This window comes from Coregonus clupeaformis, chromosome 1, assembly GCF_020615455.1.
Source record: "Coregonus clupeaformis isolate EN_2021a chromosome 1, ASM2061545v1, whole genome shotgun sequence".
Taxonomy (NCBI): domain Eukaryota; kingdom Metazoa; phylum Chordata; class Actinopteri; order Salmoniformes; family Salmonidae; genus Coregonus; species Coregonus clupeaformis.
The window spans coordinates 31,671,257-31,687,619 of NC_059192.1; the positions used below are offsets into that span (position 1 = coordinate 31,671,257).

The window sequence follows — 16,363 nt, forward strand, 5'->3', positions numbered from 1 at the left end:
TGGAAAGGTGGGTGCCTGTCAATTTGTGGGAAAATCACCCTGATTAACTCTTTAGTATTATCCCAGTTTACCTATTTGCTTATGGTCTTGCCTACGCCTAGCGAACAGTTTTTTAAATTATATGAGAAAAAAATATTGAATTTTATTTGGAACGGCAAGCCAGACAAAATTAAACGAGCCTATTTATATAATGAATATGAATTCGGAGGACAGAAATTATTAAATATTAAAGCATTAGACCTATCACTAAAAGCTTCAGTCATACAAAAGTTATACTTAAATCCGAACTGGTTCTCTAGCAAATTAGTAAGATTGTCTCACCCAATGTTCAAGAATGGCCTTTTTCCCTTTATTCAGATTACAACCACTCACTTTCAGTTATTTGAAAAGGAAATAATCTCCCAGATATCACTATTTCTAAAACAAGCCATAGAAAGTTGGTTGCAATTTCAATTTAATCCTCCAGAAATGACAGAACGAATAATGCAACAAATATTGTGGTTAAACTCAAATATACTAATTGACAAAAAACCTTTTTTTTTTGACAAAATGTTTAAAAAAGGTATAATCTTTGTAAATTATATCATTGGTAGGACTGGTGGAGTTGTCGCACATGCAGCTAACAAAAACATATGGAAATGTCTGCTCTACCCAAAATTATAACCAAATAATTGCAGCCTTACCGCAAAAATGGAAGAGGAAAGTGGAAGGAGAAGAAAGTAAGGAACTTGTCTGTCGGCCTTGCATTAAAGAACATAATTGGTTAAGGAAAACTGTGATAAATAAAAAGGTATATCAGTTTCATTTAAGGACCAAAGGATTGACAGCCGTCCCATATAGATTGCAAAATAGTTGGGAAGAGATTTTTGACATACCGATCCCATGGCATAGTGTTTATGAACTGATACGCAAAACAACACCGGATTCAAAACTTAGAATCTTTCAATTTAAATTATTATATAAAATTATTGCTACCAATAGAATGTTATTTATATGGGGGATACAATCTTCCCAGCTCTGCAGATTTTGCTGCGAGGAGACAGAATCATTATATCATTTGTTTTGGTACTGTCCATTTGTAGCTTGTTTTTGGACACAGGTCCAGGAATGGCTAAAGGATTGCAATATTTACCTGGAGCTAACCCTGCAGATAGCACTACTGGGTGATCTGAAAAGTCATAGTCAATCGATCAATAACATAATAATACTATTAGCAAAAATGTTTATTTTCAATTCACAATTTGTAGAAACAATGAGAATAGAAGGGTTCAGAACTTTTGTAAGTCATCACAGTACAGTTGAAATATATATGGCAAATAGAAATCCTATATGGATGGTGTGAAAAGATAGATGGGAGGTGTTGTCTCCTGAGTGGCGCAGTGGTCTAAGGCACTGCATCGCAGTGCTAACTGTGCCACTAGAGATCCTGGTTCGAATCCAGGCTCTGTCGCAGCCGGCCGTGACCGGGAGACTCATGGGCGGCGCACAATTGTCCCAGGGTAGGGGAGGGAATGGCCGGCAGGGATGTAGCTCAGTTGATAGAGCATGGCGTTTGCAACGCCAGGGTTGTGGGTTCGATTCCCACGGGGGCCAGTATAATTTTTTTTTTTTATATATATATATATATATATATATATGTATTCACTAACTGTAAGTCGCTCTGGATAAGAGCGTCTGCTAAATGACTAAAATGTAAATGTGTTGAATGGAATTGAAGGATGGGACTAATAACAACAAACAATAACAAGATAACTAATAATGTAGGCACGCTGTGTCCATAATAAGTGTATGGGTTGTAGGTTGGGAGCTTTTGTGAAGGAGCACAGTTAGAAAGATATGGCATATAGAAGCAAACCGGATGGACATCATGAAAATGATCGGAGAGGTTGAGAGTAGAAGAAGTTCAGGAGAAAGAACAAACAAAATGTAATTACTGTAAAATTGACTGTGTCCATAAAATGTAGATAGTGGGTATGGGCTGGAAGTAGAGGCCTAGGCGTTGTTGTTCACTAGTTCACTCCAAGTGGGGAAAGGGTGGCGGGGATGGAAAGTAATAAAGGGGAATATATATATATTTTTAAAGGATATGTATGTGTGTGTATGTATGTATATATATATATATATATATATAAAAATAAACATGGGGGATTGGAAGTGATGCAGAGAGAGAGAGAGAGAGAGAGAGAGAGAGAGTAGTAGATATGTACCAGTACAGAGGGATAGGCCAACAAGTGATATATGTTTCAGTAAGATTGGATTTTTAGCGTTTATAGAAATGGTTATTAATTGTACTGCAGGGATGGAACGTAAGTCTAAGAAAATTGAGGTTGTGGTGGCAGCTGCAGAGAGGTATTTGGGTGTGCGAGACTTGACATCAGAGAGTTACAGGGAGTGTTAAGTGGTGATGTCCCATCATTTCAGGTTGAGGGCATGAGGTAGGAATGAATACATTTAAATAGTGGAGAAGGGTGGGGTTAATTATTAATAATAATTTTGAATTGGTAAGGTATTTCTTTATTTTATTTTTCAAGCAAAATATAAGGGAGTTGTACTCCAGTCTAGTAGGTGGCGGTAATGCAACAAATTGGATGCCAACCGCCGTTAAACCTCATTGAATAAGAAGAAGAATGGGCGTGGCTTCACAACTTTTTCAGATTTGAAGAAAATGGCGGAAAATACGGTGGCGAAGTCCGACTAGAGAAGATACAAATTCATTGCGTTAACTAATTATGACAAATGTTAAGCAATGTAATAAAGTAATGACTTTTGAAATAATTTACGCTACACGTTATGTTGGCTGACAATTTGCTGGCTACGCTATCCTTACGCACCGCATAGCTTTACAGCAGTACTAGGTATCGGTATGTTAGCTAGCTACCTAACGTTAGTTGGCTACTAATACATCGAACTTGCCAGTATATTAACTATATGATATCTAACTAACTACCAAACGTTTATTGACTTGATTATTCACGTCATTCTTAGCTAAGTGGTATAGTTGTGCGTTCTAAATGGACATAAATTCGCTCTGGCTATCTACTCCGATTTCAGAGCACCCTCGTCTGAGTGTGCCAAAGCGCAGAATAACTGATGAAATTACGAACGCTAAACACCAGTTGAATATGGCCGGTCAGTAAACGTCCGCAAAAAACGCCCAGAGCATACTCTGCCACTCCAGATTGAATTTATGAACACACCCGAACTCGTACAATGTCTAGGTAGTAATTTGTTATGCTAGCAAGAGGCTGCATAACAACAGCATCAACTTCTGGTAGACAGGCGTAGCGCTAGTATGCTCAACTGAAAGGATATCGTTCGTTCACAGTACACTAAAATGAACTAAAAGTATGTAGTATACAGTATGTTACTATGGGTATTCGAACACATCTACGGTCTCTTTTTTGCATTCTTGAGTAAGGCAGCTCCAAAATTCAGGTGTTTCCACCTAGCTCAGTGCTTTCTGTGGTGGTGGGGCAGCCAGCGGAAAATACTGAGGGGGGGGGGAATTGGTAATGTTCTCTAGTTGCGCCCTGATTGGCTCAGTGTTCTGTCACTCGTGGGGACACTACGTCACCGCAAAATCTACGGGGAGAGCTCGAAAAATCAAGCCCCTTGGGTGCTGCCATAGAGTTACATTAGTGTCCATCCAAGAAGGCTCAAGGTCATTTGCCACAGAAAAATGATGTCAAATCACGTTCTATCTACCGTAGCTTTGATTGGACTGATCATGTCAACACCATACTTTCAAAATCTTAGCTAGATAAGCAGTCATCGTCATGAATCATGTCAACAATCTACTGGCAAATCCTTTTCAAACCTTGCTCATCAGCCATTGGATACAAACATTACACAAGTTGCAAATTGCAAATTCAACAATGAGTGGTTTGGAAGGAATCTGTGGCTAACTGCAAGTGTTGCAAAGCAATCACTAGCCTGCTATGCAGTGGAGTGGGTGTGGTCCAAGTCGCTGTTTATTATCAATGCATAGTCACTTTACCCCTACCTACATGTACATATTACCTAAATTACCTCAACTAACCTGTACCCCCGCACATTGACTTGGTACCCCCTGTATATGTGGTCCTCTGTAGCTCAGCTGGTAGAGCACGGCGCTTATAACGCCAAGGTAGTGGGTTCGATCCCCGGGACCACCCATACACAAAAAAAAAAATGTATGCACGCATGACTGTAAGTCGCTTTGGATAAAAGCGTCTGCTAAATGGCATATTATTATATAGCCTCGTTATTGTTATTTTATTGTTGCTCTTTTATTTTTTACTTTAGTTTATTTAGTAAATATTTTTCTTAACCTCTTATTTTTCTTAAAACTGCATTGTTGGTTAAGGGCTTGTAAGTAAGCATTTCACGGTAAGGTGTTGTATTCGGCGCATGTGACAAATAGAATTTGATTTGATTTAAGGGTCTCTTTTCCTATCTTAAAAGGATAAACATTCAACACCTAGGGAGTTACAGTGCATTCGGAAAGTATTCAGACCCCATCCCTTTTTCCATATTTTGTTACGTTACAGCCTTATTCTAAAACGTATTAAATTAATTGTTTTCCTCATCAATCTACACAATACCCCATCATGACAAAGCAAAAACAGGTTTTTAGACATTTTTGCAAATGTATTAATAATAAAAACTGAAATACCTTATTTACATAAGTATTCAGACCCTTTGGTATGAGACTAGAATTTGAGCTCAGGCGCATCATGTTCTCCCTTGAGATGTTTCTACAACTTGGAGCCCACCTGTGGTAAATTCAATTGATTGGACATGATTTGGAAAGGCACACACCTGTCTATATAAGGTCCCACAGTTGACAGTGCATGTCAGAGCAAAAACAAAGCCATGAGGTCAAAGGAATTGTCCATAGAGCTCCAAGACAGGATTGTGTCGAGGCACAGATCAGGGGAAGGATACCAAAAAATTGAAGGTCCCCAAGAACACAGTGGCCTCCATCATTCTTAAATGGAAGAAGTTTGGAACCACCAAGACTATTCCTAGAGCTGGCCGCCCGGCCTAACTGAGCAAGCAGGGGAGAAGGGCCATGGTCAGGGAGGTGACCAAGAATCCGATGGGAGAACCTTCCAGAAGGACAACCATCACTGCAGCACTCCACCAATCAGGCCTTTATGGTAGAGTGGCCAGACGGAAGTCACTCCTCAGTATTAAACCAGATATAAAACAACAGAGACTGAAGTGGTTTGCCTCCAGTCTGTCCCATAAAATATTGTTACTTTTGTGAGTGTAATGTTTACTGTTAATTTCTGATTGTTTATTTCACTTTTATCGATTTCACTTGCAATTTCCCATGCCAATAAAGCCCTTTGAGTTGAATTAAACAGAGGCCAACATAACACCTTTCACAGAGAGGATGGCTATGGGGTTAAGGCCAACCTACAGCCTAAAAAGACAAGTTTGGAGGTTATTGAGCCACTTGGGACCCAAAACTAACACAAAGCAAACAGAGACACAGATAAAGAGAGTGAGAAAGGGGAGTGTGCTTGGATGACAACATTCAGTCACAGAGAAAGAGGACAGAGAGCAGGAGTATTTGGATGAGAACAGTCACAGCAGAGCAGGCCAAGGGCAGACTGACTACACTGAACGTGATCGGGGTTACAGTTTATCTCTGCTGAAGAAGAACCTGTACAGTTGGCAACAGAAGCCTGGATCATTCTGGAACTTTATCATTGAGTAAATGGGTGCTTGTGTGTGAGTGAAAGAGTGTTTGATTCTGGCTGCTAGCATTAGTAGAATTCTTTGGGATTGGGAACATTTTGCCCTATAACATTGGAAGTTACCTTCATAAATCAGTAGCCTGTCAAAACTATATACTGAAGAAGTCTGAAGTTTGAATTTGTGGTGCGCCATTACTAGTAGTATTAACACAAAACAAAGAACATTGAGCTAGCTCATTTCTTTCACATATGCATTCATATGGACATTCTGTTGGACTGTCAGATTACATTGTGAAGACACAGGTTTCCGTAGTATAGGGCATGTTGACAAACACCTGGAATTCTCATCATATAAAAGGTCCACTTGGTGGCTGAAATGAAGTGGTTAGTACCGGTCAGACACTAGTCCAAACTGATTAAAATCAGTCTAAACTGGTAAAAACGATGCACAGGATAAGATTTATCCTTTTAAATGGCCACACTATAAATGTCACTAGAACACACAAGCATTAAGAGTCCAGGGTTGTTTTCAGGAGGTACAAAATGGAAGACAATGTTCCAAAACTGGGTGAAACAGCAACGTACTAACTGGACTTTCATTTTCCATTGCTAAAAGTTTAGCTACAGTGTGCCCTAATGAACACAACCCTGCTGTTAATTGTGAACTGTTTGTTAGAGAAGTCACTACACTGCCAGACAAGGGGTCAAGGGGTAGACTACCGTAGCTCTGCTAGCACGCCGATAACACAATTGGAATGGGGACACAAACCGTCATAGTCTTACTGGAGTTCCAAAAGAGCAGACCTTTCTGCGTGTGTATTGCCTTCCAATAGGCAAATATTTTCAGTTATCTCTGGGACCCAATAATCAAATACTAAATGCAGGTGAGTGATTGATTAGCTTGATGTAGTCATTTCATTGGGTCATCATGGGAAATAGTTATGTGAAACCTTAGAATGAATGCCTTTGTTGTTTTGTATATTTCTGTTGAAAAGTACACAGTACAATAACGTATTATATTCACATGAACCCTTTTATCCATACATGATACATGGGTTTGAAGACCGTGGTGCTACACATGCTGTGTCCCAAATGGCACCACATAATTCCCTACATAGTGCACTACGTTTGACCAGGGCCCATAGGGCTATGTTCAAAAGTGGGCCCTGGTCAAAAGTAGTGCACTATATAGGGAATAGGGTGCCATTTGAGACAACCATAGTTCTCCTCAGTGCACATCCATACAGACTTTGGTGATACAACTACTAGAGAAACATCACAGACAGACAGACACCATTTTATGAACTCTGAACTCTACCTTGTGCAACGTTACAGATCATTTAGTTTAAATATAAATGTACCGTGTCGAACAGATATGTCATGTTAGAATTGATTGGGGGAATCAGGTCAGATCTATTCCATGTCATTCTGTCAGAACCCTCCATCCGTTCTAGAGGACAGATGGGATGTCTAGATAAAGATGGAATTCGCAGTAGGGGAAACACCGCTACTGTCCGCCCCACGGCAGTTCATATTTTGTTAACGAAGTGGAGGTGAGGAGTGTCGTAAAAAAAGTGCAGTACATATTCTGCTGTACTATTGTGCGTGCAATGATTTCTGAGGGGGGGGGGGGGGGTTGTTGTTTTTCATACCTTCTTTTTTGTTGTAATATCGCAAACGGATGTGGCTGATTCACCATTAAGGATTCCAGCTTTAAGGGAATGTATGCAAGTGTGTGTATAGCCTCTGTCTTAGGCCTCCACTAAAGAGCGAAGCCTAGGCGTCCAAGGCTACTGTGTCTAATTCATGTGTCACTCATTCCTTCATTTCATCTGGGGCAGCCCTTCTTCAAACAGAATGTGGTAAATATAATGAACATAGTCCCTCACAAGTCACAACATTTGCACAAATATTATTTCATTGAATCTAAAAACAGTCCAAATATAAAATGAAGATATAATAATTAGCAGTCCCTCTCAAAGCCTGGCACGACAGTCAACAGTCCCACTATAAGACAGACAAGGAAAACAACCCAGACAGCCAGCAGGCACACACAATTTAACACTTTTTTCCCCACTTGCTAATATGATCTCCTCCTCCCACTTAAGAGCAATTTGATTAATTAATATTTATCTCTGTCATTCCCACGATTAGCACACAGAGAGAAGACAGACACTAACCATCAGAGCCTGGTGGTCTTCATTCTATGACTAGTCAGCATCCATGACCTCACTAGTTGGTGGGTGGGAGGAAAAATATATACATCTTTCCTTTATATTTTTCCACTTCCTCCCACAAACCAAAGTTCAAAGGGTCAAGCAACTGCTTCCATCACACGCTGGGAAGCACTTTACACAAAGTCATTATCTGTGTCAATCAGAAACACAATTCCTTTAAGCAGAGTGGTATCAGAGAGACACCCCCCCAATAGCCTCCCTCTGATGGAGAAGTCTAACAGGGTCCTCCATCCTGGGGTGGTATGGTGGTGTGGAGCTGGCAGGGCTGTAGTGGGTGGGTGGTTCCATAGTCCAGCTCTTCCCTCAGTCCAGGGTGCTCTGCTGATCCAAAATGGTGCCATCTTCCCAAAGGACACTTTCCTACCGACCCTTCTTTAGGAGTTTGGAGTTTCCCTGGAAAAGGCAAGAGGAAGAATGGGGTTAAGTAAAACACAGAGTACAAAACATTAGGAACACCTTCCTACTATTGAGTTGGTATTTTATTAGGATCCCCATTAGCTTTTGCTGAAGCAGCAGCTACTCTTCCTGGGGTCCACACAAAACATGAAATAATACAGAACATTAATAGACAACAGCTCAAGGACAGAACAACAAAATTATTGTTTTAAGGCACACGTAGCCTAAATATCAATACATACAAACTATCTAGGTTAAATAGGGGAGAGGTGACGCTTTTTCAAACCAGGTTTGCTGTTCATTTGAGCAATATGAGATGTAATGGAGTTCCATGCATTAATGGCTCTATATACAGTGCATTCAGAAAGTATTCAGAACCCTTCCCTTTTTCCACATTCTGTTACATTACAGCCTTATTCTAAAATTGAATCTACACACAAACAAGTTTTTGCAAATTTATAACAAATAGAAAACAGAAATACCTTCTTTACATAAGTATTCAGCCCCTTTGCTATGAGACTCAGGTGCATCCTGTTTCCATTGATCATCCTGGAGCTGTAACTACAACTTGGAGTCCACCTGTGGTCAATTCAATTGTTTGGATATGATTTGTAAAGGCACACACCTGTCTATATAAAGGTCCCACAGTTGACAGTTCATGTCAGAACAAAAACCATTCCATGAGGTCGAAAGAATTGTCTGTAGAGCTCCGAGACAGGATTGTGTCGAGGCACAGATCTGGGGAAGAGTACCAACACATTTCTGTAGCATTGAAGGTCCCCAAGAACACATTGGCCTCCATCACTCTTAAATGGAAGAAGTTTGGAACCACCAAGACTCTTCCTAGAGCTGGCTGCCCGGCCAAACTGAGCAATCGAGGGAGAAGGGCCTTGGACAGGGAGGTGACCAAGAACCCCATGGTCACTCTGACAGAGCTCTAGAGTTCCTCTGTGGAGATGGGAGAACCATCCAGAAGGACAACGATCTCTGCAGCACTCCACCAATCAGGTCTTTATGGTAGAGTGGCCAGACGGAAGCCACTCCTCAGTAAAAGGCACATGACAGCCCGCTTGGAGTTTGCCAGAAGGCACCTAAAGGACTCAGACCATGAGAAACAAGATTCTCTGGTCTGATGAAACCAAGATTGAACTCTTTGGCCTTAACGCTAAGTGTCACATCTGGAGGAAAACCTGGCACCATCCCTACGGTGAAGCATGGTGGTGGCAGCATCATGCTGTGGGGATGTATTTCAGCGGCAGGGACTGGGAGACTAGTCAGGATCGAGAAAAAGATGAACGGAGCAAAGTACAGAGAGATCCTTGATGAAAACCTGCTCCAGAGCACTCAGGACCTCAGACTGGGGCGAAGGTTCACCTTCCAACAGGACAACGACCCTAAGCACACAGCCAAGACAACGCAGGAGTGGCTTCGGGACAAGTCTCTGAATGTCCTTGAGTGGCCCAGCCAGAGCCTGGACTTGAACCCGATCGAACTTCTCTGGAGAGACCTGAAAACAGCTGTGAAGTGAAGCTCCCCATCCAACCTGACAGAGCTTGAGAGGATCTGCAGAGAAGAATTTGAGAAACTCCCCAAATACAGGTGTGCCAAGCTTGAGGCTGTAATCGCTGCCAAAAGGTGCTTCAACAAAGTACTGAGTAAAAGGTCTGAATACTTATGTAAATGTAATAGTTATTTTTTTGCAAACATTTCTAAAAACAAGTTTTTGCTTTGTCATTATGGGGTATTGTGTGTAGATTGATTTGGTGGAAAAAACTATTTAATCCATTTTAGAATAAGGCTGTAACATAACAAAATGTGGAAAAAGTCAAGGGGTCTGAATACTTTCTGAATGCACTGTAATACTGTACGCTTTCTTGAATTGGTTCTTGATTTGGGGACTGTGAAAAGACCACTGGTGGCATGTCTGGTGGGGTAAGTGTGTGTGTCAGAGCTGTGTGTAAGTTGACAATGCAAACAATTTGGGATTTACAACACAATGTTTCGTATAAAAAGAAGAAGTGATGCAGTCAGTCTCTCCTCAACTCTTAACCAAGAGAGACTGGCATGCATTGTATTAATATTAGCCCTCTGATTACAATGAAGAGCAAGACGTGCCACTCTGTTCTGGGCCAGCTGCAGCTTAACTAGGTCTTTCCTTGCAGCACTCGACCACACGACTGGACTGAATCAAGATATGATCAAACTAGAGCCTGCAGGACTTGCTTTTTGGAGTGTGGTGTCAAAAAAGCAGAGCATCTCTTTATTACAGCAGACCTCACCCCATCTTTACAACCATTTAAATCTATATGTTTTGACCATGAAAGTTTACAATCTAAGGTAACGCCAAGTAATTTAGTCTCCTCAACTTGTTCAATAGCCACACCATTCATTACCAGATTCAGCTGAGGTCTAGAACTTAGGGAATGATTTGTACCAAATACAATGCTCTTAGTTTTAGAGATGTTCAGGACCAGTTTATTACTGGCCTCCCATTCCAAAACAGACTGCAACTCTTTGTTAAGGGTTTCAGCGGGGGGCCTCCCAAGTGGTGCAGCGATCTAAGGTACTGCATAGCAGTGCTTGAGGCGTCACTACAGATCCGGGTTCGATCCCGGGCTGTGTCGCTGCCCTGCGGTACACCACACTTTACATGTTTGACATTAGAGAAGCTTCCATTAAAGAAAACCCTTTGAGTTCTATTAAACATTTAAATTGATACGTGGATGATCTTGTTCCTGTAGTGTTTGCAAACACCCTGGAAGGTTGATTAATAACCTGAACCAGATTACAGGCATTGGTTAGTGAGAAGCTTCCTCTTGAGCGGACAGCTTGATGAAAACCAGTCAATATTCAGGTCCCCAAGAAAGAAGACCTCTCTGTTTACATCACATACACTATCAAGCATTTCACACATATTATTTAGATAATGACTGTTAGCACTTGGTGGCCTAGAGCAACACCCCAAAAGAAAAGGCTTTAGATGTGCCAAGTGAATCTGCAACTACAACACTTAAATAACACTTCTCTAAGCATTACAGGGATATGGCTCTGAATATATACAGCAACACCTCCCCCATAAGCATTCCTGTCTCTTCTATAGATGTTATATCCTTTTATTGCTACTGCTGTATCATCAAATTAATTATCTAAGTGAGTCTCAGAAATGGCTCATATATGAATGTTATCAAGTTATTGATTTCATGAACCTTGTTTCTAAGGCTACATATATTAATATGGGCTATTTTCAGCCCTTTCCTGGGTAGCTTACCAGAGATAGACATAATATGGAAAAGAGCAAACAAAGCAAGAGAAAATATATACATTCAGCAGTCCATTAATCAATGAGTGTGTGTGTGTGAACCCATAGGCTTGGCTCTCTCATCCCTTCCCGGCTTCTGGGAGGGAGGGTGGACAATGAGCCTGTCATAGCGATGTAAGCAATGTCCCCACGTGCTCTGGCAGCTTTCATAGCTGGGATAAGTTCTTTCCTCTTCTGGCGCACAACTTTAGAAGATATACAGTCCTCTCAAGTTCTTGGCTCTTTCCAGAACAGCTACCTTGTCCTTGAACCTCAGGAACTTGACCACTATCGGGCCTGTCACCTGGGGAGGTGGTGGGTTTTCCAGTCCACCTCAATCTTCCTGTGGTCCATCTTTTTATTTATTTTTATTTTAGTAATTTAGCAGACGCTCTTATCCAGAGCGACTTACAGGAGCAATTAGGGTTAAGTGCCTTGCTTAAGGGCACATCGACAGATTTTTCACCTAGTCGGCTCAGGGATTAGAACCAGCGACCTTTCAGTTACTGGCACAACGCTCTTACCCACTAAGCTACCTGCCGCCCAGAAATAATATCCCTCACTTTGTCCTCAAATTCCATCCACAACCATGTATTTACATTTACGTCATTTAGCAGACACTCTTATCCAGAGCGACTTACAAATTGGTGCATTCACCTTATAGCCAGTGGGATAACCACTTTAAAAAACATTTTTTTTGGGGGGGTGGGGTGGGGTAAGGGGGGGTTACTTTATCCTATCCCAGGTGTTCCTTAAAGAGGTGGGGTTTCAAATGTCTCCGGAAGGTGGTGAGTGACTCCGCTGTCCTGGTGTCGTGAGGGAGCTTGTTCCACCATTGGGGTGCCAGAGCAGCGAACAGTTTTGACTGGGCTGAGCGGGAACTGTGCTTCAGCAGAGGTAGGGGAGCCATCAGGCCAGAGGTGGATGAACGCAATGCCCTCGTTTGGGTGTAGGGACTGATCAGAGCCTGAAGGTACGGAGGTGCCGTTCCCCTCACAGCTCCGTAGGCAAGCACCATGGTCTTGTAGCAGATGCGAGCTTCAACTGGAAGCCAGTGGAGTGTGCGGAGGAGCGGGGTGACGTGAGAGAACTTGGGAAGGTTGAACACCAGACGGGCTGCGGCATTCTGGATGAGTTGTAGAGGTTTAATGGCACAGGCAGGGAGCCCAGCCAACAGCGAGTTGCAGTAATCCAGACGGGAGATGACAAGTGCCTGGATTAGGACCTGTGCCGCTTCCTGTGTAAGGCAGGGTCGTACTCTCCGAATGTTGTAGAGCATGAACCTACAGGATCGGGTCACCGCCTTGATGTTAGCGGAGAACGACAGGGTGTTGTCCAGGGTCACGCCAAGGCTCATTTTCGCCTTGATTGTCCTTTGAGATTTCTCCATCATTGTTATCATGGATTCACATACAGAACTGATGTCCTCTCTCAATGACTTACAGATTGCTGTCATCTTGCTGTTCTCCTGTTTAAACTCATCAAGCTGACCCTGGGAGAACTGCAAACTGTTCTTCAGGGCCTGGACCTCTCTGGTCAGGTCGTCCATTCTTTTATTAGTTGAATCCACCAGTATTTGGACAAAACACTTGAAGCTATTTTCTTTTGCCCTCAGAACAGCCTCAATTCGTCAGGGCATGGACTACAAGGTGTCGAAAGCTGGCCCATGTTGACTCCAATGCTTCCCACAGTTGTCAAGTTGGCTGGATGTCCTTTGGGTGGTGGACCATTCTTGATACACACAGGAAACTGTGGAGCGTGAAAAACCAAGCAGTATTGCAGTTCTTGACACACTCAAACCGGTTTGCCTGGCACCTACTACCATAACGCTTTCAAAGGCACTTAAATATTTTATCTTGCCAATTCACCCTCTGAATGGCACACATACACAATCCATGTCTCAATTGTCTCAAGGCTTAAAAAATCCTTCTTTAACCTGTCTCCTTCCCTTCATCTATACTTATTGAAGTGGATTTATGGGTATCTGCTAGCATGCTAGTGTGGGAATAACCATCCACACACTAGCATGCTAGCAGATACCCATAGACTTCCAGTCATTGTTAGGAATTGCGCTAGAGCTAGTTAGCAACTTCCTTCAAACTGCATGGGGCGGCAGGTAGCTTAGTGGTTAAGAGCATTGTGCCAGTAACCGAAAGGTCGCTGGTTCTAATCCCCAAGCCGACTAGGTGAAAAATCTGTCGATGTGCCCTTGAGCAAGGCACTTAACCCTAATTGCTCATGTAAGTCGCTCTGGATAAGAGCGTCTGCTAAATGACTAAAAATGTAAAATGTAAAATGCATAGAGAGACTTAAAAATGGTGTCCACGAGGTCATCTCACTCTGGGGATGTAGATAAGGGCCTCTTTGCTAAAATCCAGAAGTATCCCTTTAAGATACACTTCTGTTAAAAGACAGATGAGTGTGTTGGGCAGTTTCAGGAGAGGAGGTGTGTATGCTATCCCCCACCTCCCTGTTCCCCTCAGACCCTGCTATACCCCCCCCCCCCACCTCCCTGTTCCCCTCAGACCCTGCTATACCCCATCCCCAGCCTCCCTGTTCCCCTCAGACCCTGCTATACCCCCCCAACCCCAGCCTCCCTGTTCCCCTCAGACCCTGCTATGCCCCCCCAACCCCAGCCTCCCTGTTCCCCTCAGACCCTGCTATACCCCCCCATCCCCAGCCTCCCTGTTCCCCTCAGACCCTGCTATACCCCCCCACCTCCCTGTTCCCCTCAGACCCTGCTATACCCCCCCAACCCCAGCCTCCCTGTTCCCCTCAGACCCTGCTATACCCCCCCCCCCTCCCTGTTCCCCTCAGACCCTGCTATACCCCCCCAACCCCCACCTCCCTGTTCCCCTCAGACCCTGCTATACCCCCCCAACCCCAGCCTCCGTTCCCCTCAGACCCTGCTATACCCCCCCAACCCCAGCCTCCCTGTTCCCCTCAGACCCTGCTATACCCCCCAACCCCCACCTCCCTGTTCCCCTCAGACCCTGCTATACCCCCCCATCCCCCCTCCCTGTTCCCCTCAGACCCTGCTATACCCCCCCCAACCCCAGCCTCCCTGTTCCCCTCAGACCCTGCTATACCCCCCCATCCCCAGCCTCCCTGTTCCCCTCAGACCCTGCTATACCCCCCATCCCCAGCCTCCCTGTTCCCCTCAGACCCTGCTATACCCCCCATCCCCAGCCTCCCTGTTCCCCTCAGACCCTGCTATACCCCCCCACCTCCCTGTTCCCCTCAGACCCTGCTATACCCCCCCATCCCCAGCCTCCCTGTTCCCCTCAGACCCTGCTATACCCCCCCTCCTCCCTGTTCCCCTCAGACCCTGCTATACCCCCCCAACCCCAGCCTCCCTGTTCCCCTCAGACCCTGCTATACCCCCCCATCCCCAGCCTCCCTGTTCCCCTCAGACCCTGCTATACCCCCCATCCCCAGCCTCCCTGTTCCCCTCAGACCCTGCTATACCCCCCCCACCTCCCTGTTCCCCTCAGACCCTGCTATACCCCCCAACCCCAGCCTCCCTGTTCCTCTCAGACCCTGCTATACCCCCCCCACCTCCCTGTTCCCCTCAGACCCTTCTATACCCCCCATCCCCAGCCTCCCTGTTCCCCTCAGACCCTGCTATACCCCCCAACCCCAGCCTCCCTGTTCCCCTCAGACCCTGCTATACCCCCCCACCTCCCTGTTCCCCTCAGACCCTGCTATACCCCCCCCAACCCCAGCCTCCCTGTTCCCCTCAGACCCTGCTATACCCCCCCCCACCTCCCACCTCCCTGTTCCCCTCAGACCCTGCTATACCCCCCCAACCCCAGCCTCCCTGTTCCCCTCAGACCCTGCTATACCCCCCCATCCCCAGCCTCCCTGTTCCCCTCAGACCCTGCTATACCCCCCCATCCCCAGCCTCCCTGTTCCCCTCAGACCCTGCTATACCCCCCCCACCTCCCTGTTCCCCTCAGACCCTGCTATACCCCCCCAACCCCAGCCTCCCTGTTCCTCTCAGACCCTGCTATACCCCCCCCAGCCTCCCTGTTCCCCTCAGACCCTTCTATACCCCCCCATCCCCAGCCTCCCTGTTCCCCTCAGACCCTGCTATACCCCCCAACCCCAGCCTCCCTGTTCCCCTCAGACCCTGCTATACCCCCCCACCTCCCTGTTCCCCTCAGACCCTGCTATACCCCCCAACCCCAGCCTCCCTGTTCCCCTCAGACCCTGCTATACCCCCCCACCTCCCACCTCCCTGTTCCCCTCAGACCCTGCTATACCCCCCCCAACCCCAGCCTCCCTGTTCCCCTCAGACCCTGCTATACCCCCCCAACCCCAGCCTCCCTGTTCCCCTCAGACCCTGCTATACCTCCCCCACCTCCCTGTTCCCCTCAGAACCTGCTATACCCCCCTACCTGTTCCCCTCAGAATGGATAGTAGTTTTTTACTGGGATATGTCTACATAAGCATGTCAGCATAACCTGACCTAGTACTGCTTCTCTGGCTGTCTGGGCCAGTGAGTGGCAAATTTAACCTTAAATTTATCTAGGTTCGTCTCAATGAGAGTACCTTGCTGCCCAGTTTGAGTATGTCAATCTCCTCTCTCTGTTTGCTGAGGGTCTCGTTCATGCTGCACAGGTGGTCGCTCATCATACTGAGTTGTTCCTTGTAACTCCTCTTGGTCGTAGCAAGCTCATCCTGAAAGACAAGGAGCAGGTTGTGGTTAGTTAGAGCCAGTATGATTGTTCAAGGTTCAAGTT

The 16,363-nt window shown here is 44.9% G+C and overlaps 1 protein-coding gene across 4 annotated transcripts in view; it reads right to left on the bottom strand.

The window, feature by feature from the left end:
* Positions 1–5,487: 5,487 nt before the first annotated feature.
* Positions 5,488–16,363, bottom strand: part of LOC121556636 (protein phosphatase 1 regulatory subunit 21) — a 34,765-nt gene continuing 23,889 nt past the window's right edge. For all 4 annotated transcript variants that reach the window (XM_041870748.2, XM_041870556.2, XM_041870693.2 and 1 more), the window contains 2 exons: positions 16,173–16,301; positions 5,488–8,317 (listed from right to left, as the gene is read on the bottom strand). In XM_041870748.2, the coding sequence (XP_041726682.1) occupies positions 8,285–8,317; positions 16,173–16,301 (162 nt within the window). In that variant the 3' untranslated portion in view covers positions 5,488–8,284. The remainder of the gene's footprint in view (positions 8,318–16,172; positions 16,302–16,363) is intronic.